At 41.9% G+C, this 8,553-nt stretch overlaps 1 protein-coding gene across 1 annotated transcript; it reads right to left on the bottom strand.

The window, feature by feature from the left end:
* Nucleotides 1-530: 530 nt before the first annotated feature.
* On the bottom strand, nt 531-8,008 carry STOX1 (storkhead box 1; the record flags this gene model as incomplete). Its single annotated transcript, XM_010189509.1, has 4 exons — nt 531-574; nt 2,064-4,349; nt 6,348-6,500; nt 7,969-8,008. Coding segments are annotated over 4 exons (2,523 nt in total), but the record flags the coding sequence as incomplete, so codon positions are not given.
* Nucleotides 8,009-8,553: the final 545 nt, after the last annotated feature.

Below are 8,553 nucleotides of genomic sequence, written 5' to 3'. Positions count from 1 at the left end.
CAGTGTGAGACCCTCAGGATTCAGGGAATTGTTGTAGTAACAAGGTGCATACCACTCTAGTTCGTTTGCTTTGTCTTCTGACGAGGAAGATGAAGCATGCTGTTATTTCTGTGGCACAAGTAGGAAACGGTTTCAAGAATTAGACTGTAAAACAGTCCTGTCCAACTGATAGAGTTCCTATTAGAGCAACACATACCCATTCCAGGTTAGCAGTGATCTGAACGAAGCATGCAATTTCTCATTTTTATTATCACAGGGGCATGAAAGCTAAGTAAAGATGAGAGCAACAGAAATATACTTTAGCTCTCCAAATAGCACAGTCAAAAAAGTTTTAACAGCTTTGATTTAGAGACAGCCACACAGATGTGAATGATTGCGTTTACAGTAAGGTTACATTGTAACAAAGGGAAAGTTTACAGAGCTCATTAAATGAATAATCAAATATTCATGACCACAGTTAGCTGAAACAAGGAATTTTGTTGCGATTGTCCTTGCAGTTTTTCCTCCTCTTTCCATTAATATTTATGCTTTCAGAATTTGGTAGGAAGCTTCATCTTCTTTTCAGTCCATCTAAAATAACAGAATTATTAGAAGTTAGACTTCACAATCTAAAAAGAAACTGAGTTGGCTTAGCTTCTGGTACCAGAGATGGCATCAATACAGTCAATCGAAACGACCTTTTGCAATATATTTTGCTAAAGAGTGTCCAACAGATTTCAAGTGTTCATGTCCAAATAATACACTGGAAGTGTGCTTGAAAGTGTGCACAGCCAAAAGCTATTAAAGAGAAAATAAAAAGAAACAAAAAAGATTGGCAGAATTTCCTTACAAATCGTACTAGGTTATCTGTTCCTTCATATACTGGATTCTCAGGGTTATCATACATATCTCAAATGATTTAATTACAGAATATAGAACTCGAATGGTTTAATTACACTTAAATACCAGTCATTTAGTATCTTAAGGATATATGATGCTATTAAAAAAATGGATATTATTTTTCCCTCACAGCATTTTAACGTATGTTCTTGCCAATTTAGTTAACAGTTTTGTAGGTCTTCTCCACATGCAGCTGTGTAAAAAATTGTTTGATACCCATTTGTTTTCCATTAAGAGATTTTTCAAGTACAGTTACAGGCAAAATGTACCCTATGAAAGGAAGCAGAAGCTTCTAGCTCAAGCGATGCACATATTCTTCTGCCTATTGTGAGCACGTCAGGTGGTCTTTTGCACTTTAAATTTTGATTGAACACCTCTATAAAGCACTTTTTATTCTTAATCTACAGCTGGGGAAACTATGCCAATATCCGTAATACGGCGAGATCAATGCAAGCTGAACCTGCCTGTTAACAGGAGTTTATCAATCACTGTATTTCTTAATGTTTCTGCACTTGGCTGTCTCCATCTGCAGGACAGAGCTCATACTACTTTCTTGCCTCACGAAAACAAATGCAAAATATAAACAGCAGCATTTGTATAGCTGCTTTAGAGGGAATGTTCATGTAAAAAGACATGGTAAAACTATACAGTTTGAGTATTTCCAGGACACAACACTGAAGTTTTAAAGATAGTAAGAACTTTGTTGTTGTTGGGAGTGGGTGGGATGGTGGCGAGTATAATTTACAGCAGCATTTCTGCCTAAATCTGATTGTTAAAAGGGAGGTTTGTAAAGAGGTGGGTGCTGGTCTCTTCTCCCAGGTGATGGGGGATAGAACAAGGGGAAACGGCACCAAGCTGTGCCAAGGGAGGTTCAGGTTAGAGATAAGGAGGAAGTTCTTTACTGAGAGGGTCGTCAGAAGCTGGAACAGGCTGCCCAGGGAGGTGGTGGAGTCACCATCCCTGGATGTGTTTAAAGAGCAGGTAGACGAGGTACTTAAGGATATGGTTTAGGGGGTAGACAGGAGCGGTTGGACATGATGATCTCAGAGGTCTTTTCCAACCGAGCGATTCTGTGATTCTGTGAAGATAAACCATCTAATGTAGTTATATGTGTTTTCTTACCTTGGAGAGTCATTTCCACTGTCAATAGAACAATCAATCCATTTGGTTGTTTTGATTGATTCCACAATCAATTCCACTGTCTCCTGTAACGCTGTGGTTTTCTGTCCCTTCTGAGTGTTTCTGTCTTGGTATCACAGTACACGCATTCTTAAAAAACGGATCCTTTTTTGCCGGAGGATTTCTTCTTTCTTTGGTCTGTGAGCCTAAAGCACAGCACGCCACTACTTCACCTGTCTCATAGCTGGAGTTCTGCAAAGTGTCAGCACCTGAGTCAGCCTCCTTGGTGTGACAGCAATCTGCTACAGCTGAAGCCTTTGCGCATTCAGTAAGGCCAGTTTCTTCTTCCTTTCTGTGACCTATCAGAAGGACCTGACTGCACAAACAATCTTCTCTTGTGGAATCTGGTTTTGGATGTTCTCTTGAGTCATCTATTAATTCTGCAATACTTTCCTTATATCTATGCTCTCCAGAGTCACGTTTATTTACAGTTGTGTTGTACTGGGCAGGATAAGTATTAACCTTACAGATTTTTAGGGACATAGCTGTCCCCAGCTTTTGCACAGCCTTACTCCAGTCTCTTGTATCTGAAAAAGCATGGCCAGGTTCATTGCCTTCAAAACCATCATCCAGATGTAATGGGGTACAGGTGTCACCAAGATGTGCTTTTTGGTACAGAAGATGGCAGTTCTCAGTAAATCCTTCACTTTCCAGCTTCACTGATCCAGGGTGGCTGGCACAGTCATCTTTAAATGTAAGTTCACTCTTTCTAACAGTCTTTTGTCTGTATTTCACACCAAATTTTACCGGGTTGACGTCGGCTGTATAATTTGAAAGATGGACATTTTGAAATACGTTTCCTGTTTGATCTAATAACTCACACACAGTGTCAGTTTTGCACCTGCGATACTCATCTTTCAGACTTAATGAAAATGTTGCATCTTCTTTGCACACCCCACTGTCGCTAGTGTAGGCGTGAGGGGATTTTTGAGTATCCCCAGGATTTATTTTTAGTGTTCTTCTGTAGATGTTTTCTTCAGAAATATTGCTCTCCAGAAAGTATTTGTATTTGTTATCTATTTGCAAGTTGCTGCCGTGTAGATGACTAAAATTTTCACTTAAACTACCTTTCTTTATTTGAAGAGAAGACCTATTAACATGGTGCAGTTCATTTTGCTTAGCTTTGTCAGCCTGCATTTCAGTAGCCACCTGTTCAGTTTCATATTCATAAGTGTTTGAGAAGTCCAGGGACTGTGGCCTTTGTAAAGCCCTTGCTTGATTTCGAGTCCTGGACTTCAGCTGACTGTTAATAGCGCCTTTGTACCCTTTCGCATAAAAGTTGCGTCTCCATGGCAGATCCTGGAAAGGGTTCTTAATTTGCTTTTTATATACGACCTGGGATTCCACTGCTACATCAGATGGCTCCTGGTTTCTGGTAGGCAGTGAAAGGTTCTCTTCCAGCTTCTTCTTTTGCAATGTTAGATCCTGTATGGGACATTTCCTGTCACTTCTGCTAATCTGCTTCTCTTTGCTTGGTTTGTTTTTCCTGGTGTGTTTTGCTGTTTTACTTTGTGTCTTTTGAACACAGTCCTTTGAAGGATGGTTTTGCCTGACTGTTGACACTTCAGCCGAGGTTCCCTTGCTGACACATTTTTTCTGCTCCTCAAACTTTTGCATTAATTTTGTGTGCTTCATCAAATTGTCAACTGTAAGAGTGGGGTTAATGCGCTTGATAATTTCGTGTTCAATGTCACGTGGAATATTATCTAAGTCATCTTCATCCCTGACTGGCCACTCCTTGGGAGGAAACTGGGCTGAAAAAGTGGAGTACTGCTTCTTACATTTTTCATTTTTAAAAGCAGTTCTCCAGAAAAAGCCAAGACCAAACCTCTTGCTTTTCAGTTTCTCTTTCACAGACGTCAGGGATTTGGTGGTGTCCCAGGAATGGTTTTCAGCGGATGTGGACATCCCTCGAGTTTGAATTGAAGCCTTCAATTCATTCTTACCTCCTCCATTATGTTCATGCTTCATTAGCTGCCCATGTCTTTGTTCACAAAGCATATTCTGGACAGGGAAACAATGGCAGGATCTGTAACAGGATACTGTAGGAATGTTTTCTTTCACTAGGTCTGCACAGTGCTCAATGCTTACAAGGAGAGCGATGGAAGGGGATGAAGAGCAATAACTGTCCTCCAGTGGGACCCTTCTCTTCTCTTCTGTGGCACGATCTGTGACAAAGTATGTGCTGGGAGTCACAATGAAGTATCCTTCTCCCGTATGATAGATTTTCCTTTCTTTAATTAGCGCACCAAGCATATTGTATAAGATATCATGGGAGGGAACTGCAATGCCTACAACAGAGATACAGGTATTTCAAATCAGAAATACGTTTTCAAATAAAATAGGAGCTAGCCAAAAAAATAACTTACATATAACAGATCTTGAAGCAACTGAACACAAAATACCCAGTGTATTTAATTCATAAGATTCTTAAATAAGTCTGAAGCTGACCTGGCAACTGCAGCTTGAGTAGGACATACTCAATTTCAGCATGAAAATGTCCAGTATCACCAGATAAAAGACGGGATTTGGGTTTTTTTAATACATCACCTCTCTGCTGAGCTTTTAGAGCCAGCAGTTGTACTTGCATCCAGCTGTGCCCCATGCACACCCTGAGCTCCCTGCACAACAGGGACAGCCTCACTCTGCAGCAGTGTCCACATGTGGAGGGCAGCCCCAGATGCTGGACTTATCACAGACTGCAGTTAATGAGAGCCCTCCTGAGCTGCCCAGCTGAGGGCAGCACAGAAACACGATCCAGTCGAAAGCTCTGGTACGTGCAATCTCATCGGTATCTTACAGATCGGTCAAAACCCTTTTTTATCTCTGCCAAGGCCATTCCTCACTGATGAGGCAAGGTCAACCCCTGAGGAAGAAGGTGAAGGCCAGCTGTGTTTCTTCTTGTCACTGCAGCACTGCTGTGATGGAGCTTAGATGTTCTCGTTTGAATAAGCAAGGATGTTTTCTTTGTATCTCTCAGGATATGATATTCATGAGAGGCCTTCTGCCAGGTACAAGACAAACAATGTGTTGTTCAAAGCATTTCCCTCTTGGCAGGTTATTTAATGGCAGCTTTTATCACTCTCTCTGAAGCTTCTGGTATAATTCTGTCAGATAACAATTGCTACCTGAGTTTGCCTCACTGAGACTGGTCTCAGCTGCTAGTTTCCCTCAGGTGTCACAGTCGCAGTCATTAGTCTAGTGACATCTGATCTACTGCCCCAGGCTTCTGCTGATCTCCTGCCCACAGGAATTAAAACATAGCAAGAGTATACCCTCCTACAAACTTCTGGGAGTGCTACTTCTGGCTGACCTCCAAATGCTACCTTGTCTCAGTTGTCTCAGAGTACATATGGACTACACCACATTCTTGGCAAGGTGCTGGGTCAGTTTATGGGACTGCATTAAAAATTTTCCCAGTAGAGAAAATGCCTACCACATCAAGCTGTAACACTTGCACAGCTATGATATTATGAACTCTCAAAAGAGGAAGCTCAGTATCAAACCAAGCAACCTCCTGCAGAGGGCCATAATGACCCTTTACAAAGTCTCATGGTGCACAAGGGCACACACACACACACACACACACACACACGCACACGCACACGCACACGCACACGCACACACTGCAATATTGCAGATCTAAGGGAAATCAAACATTTTTCAGATTCAAAAGAAAACAGCATTTAAGGGAAATGACTGCTACTCCATCGGGAGAGAAGGAATACAGCTCATTGAGTGTAAGTAAATAATTTGCTTTCAGGAAGAAAGGAGCTGAAATTTGACCAACAAATCTGCATTTGAGGTCAGCTGTATTTTTTGATAGCAAACACCAGATGTAGCAGACCAGATGATGATAAACACTTCTACCCAGTCCCTTTGCCATCAAAGTCAGCTATGTTCCTGTCTCTTAATGGAGGACTCAAAGTTTTTGACATCTGACACACAGTCTAATTTATGCTGTTCCAAATCCGACGCCTAAATATCAATGCTTTCCCACCCCCTAGAAAGGGCATACACTCAACATGCTACTGCACTCAGTTCCCTCTCTTATTCTCAAAGAAGATTTATTAAAGCCTGTAAAAAATCTTACATTCAAAACATAGTGACACTCACAGATTGATGAGGATAGTATGCACGTTCGTGTATTCTACCAGTTGCCTGTTAATTTATATTCTTTCATGTTGCCAGGTTTACTTGTAAATATTCAGTGATCACTTGCTCAATATCAGAAATTCAAGCTTGATGATACAGCCAGTTTTAAAAGGAGGGAGAAATGAACACGTTACCTGGATAATTTTTCACTAGCTGCTCCATTAAAGTTTCTTGCGTGACCATCACGTGATCTGCGTTCATATCTGATACGGTACGGCATATTCTTTCTGACAGAGAAATGATGTGTGACAGCGAGAGAGGATTCATGAGAACAGGGGTCACGTCACCTGACGTCCAGAGGGAGTGGGGGGAAAAAAAAGGATTGTTTGATTGGAATAGTGTTTGATTTTTTTCTATTAGCTGTCATAGTTTCACTGAAAATCTCTTCTGTTGCCACAGGACAAGCACCTTATCCTCAGCTAATTTTCTTTGGCAAGTTACTCGGAAATATTTCTCAAAGAAGGGAAATGGGTCTAGTATTTTTCAAATGCCTTTGTAATAAAGGAAATAGAAGGTTACCTTAAGCACATTAGTTTGGCATTAAATTCCAGCTTAAACCATCATTTAGCTTAATAAATGCGGAGCTGAGAGAGAGAATTATCACAGAATCACAGAATCACAGAACATTAGGGATTGGAAGGGCCCTCAAAAGCTCATCCAGTCCAATCCCCCTGCCGGAGCAGGAACACCCAGATGAGGTCACACAGGAAGGCGTCCAGGCGGGTTTTGAATGTCTGCAGAGAAGGAGACTCCACAACCTCTCTGGGCAGCCTGGGCCAGTGCTCTGTCACCCTCACTGAGAAGAAGTTTCTTCTCAAATTGAAGTGGAACCTCCTGTGTTCCAGCTTGTGTCCATTACCCCTTGTCTTATCATTGTTTGTCACCGAGAAGAGCCTGGCTCCATCCTCGTGACACTCACCCTTTAAATATTTCTAAACATGAATGAGGTCTCCCCTCAGTCTCCTCTTCTGCAAACTAAAGAGCCCCAGCTCCCTCAGCCGCTCCTCATAAGGGAGATGCTCCACTCCCTCCATCATCTTTGTAGCCCTACGCTGGACTCTCTCCAGCAGTTCCCTGTCCTTGAACTGAGGGGCCCAGAACTGGACGCAATATTCCAGATGCGGTCTCACCAGGGCAGAGTAGAATTATGTCTGACAACTGCTGACTTCTTAGATGGCTCTACATATGAAACCATGTAGAATCTGTATTTTTTTAAGTACCTAAGGATGTTGACCTTTATCAAGTACCGAATATTTTCACAGGGTCAGAATGCAGGGGGTGAGAAAGACTAGCAACAGGCTTTGTCCCTTGTCTAGTACACAAATTGGAATAGAAATGTTAAAAATTCCCTTTTTAGACTGCGCTCTACAACTACAGCTTAGCTACTAGACTGGGCAGAGGGCAAAATCTTTTTACAACTGTATGCATTTTTTAGGCTACATCACCATGTTTCCTGATGAAAGATCGTCCCTGTTCTGCACGATGAAAGCAGAAGCTCAGAGCCCAGCTGCCCCAGTAACTTTGCAGCCCCAGCCAAGGGGACTGAAAAGAGTCTTAGTCCTTCACCTCAGCTCTATGGAGAGGGTCCACAGAACACACAGATAAACACTGCCCTCCCCCCTTCTCAAGATGGCATGGCCAGTGAGAGCTAGTCCGGCAAGTACTTCTGACACAGTACCAGTAAATGGTGCAGAAAAACATAAGAGAAATATTTTCCCTGAAAGCTGATGACAAAAGCATGAAGCAGGCACTCACCTGAGGTCTGTGAAAACAATGAGACGACGACTGCGTACACCTTCCCAGACAAAAAAAAAAAGCTTTCTTCTTTTATTTTAATTAGACCGATGGTCTGTTCCCACTGCCTGGTGGTGTTCTGTGCTTCCCTGTCTGTGCTGCACAGAAAGACCCTGGGTATCGTCAGCTGCCAGAGCAGGCAGAAGGCAACAGGGACTCCTGGTTACTTCAAAAGGCAAAATCTAGAATTAAATGCTAACAGTAACCGTTCCACAAGTAAGAAACAACATCTTAGATTAAATGATACTCACATTTAACTAAACTCCAATTGGATAGTCTGTTGGATGACTCTGTAATCTGATATTTATCTTTTGGGCAGAGAACCACAAGACAAACATTTCTCTGAGTAAATGAATTAAGCAACGGTGCTTTTAAGAGCTTCAATTGCTCTTGACCTTTTTTTTTTTTACAACTGCTGCTACGTTCAACAAAAAAGCACTCAGAAAAAAGTCCTGGCATACAGTTTCCTCAGAGATGTTGCTAGGATACTCCTTGCAGGTGCAGAAACCATTGCAAACTTTTTTTTTGTATGGGAAAAGACCATCA

Source organism: Mesitornis unicolor, unplaced genomic scaffold (assembly GCF_000695765.1).
Source record: "Mesitornis unicolor isolate BGI_N332 unplaced genomic scaffold, ASM69576v1 scaffold3278, whole genome shotgun sequence".
Taxonomy (NCBI): Eukaryota; Metazoa; Chordata; class Aves; order Mesitornithiformes; family Mesitornithidae; genus Mesitornis; species Mesitornis unicolor.
This window is presented reverse-complemented; position numbering and strand designations above follow the sequence as displayed.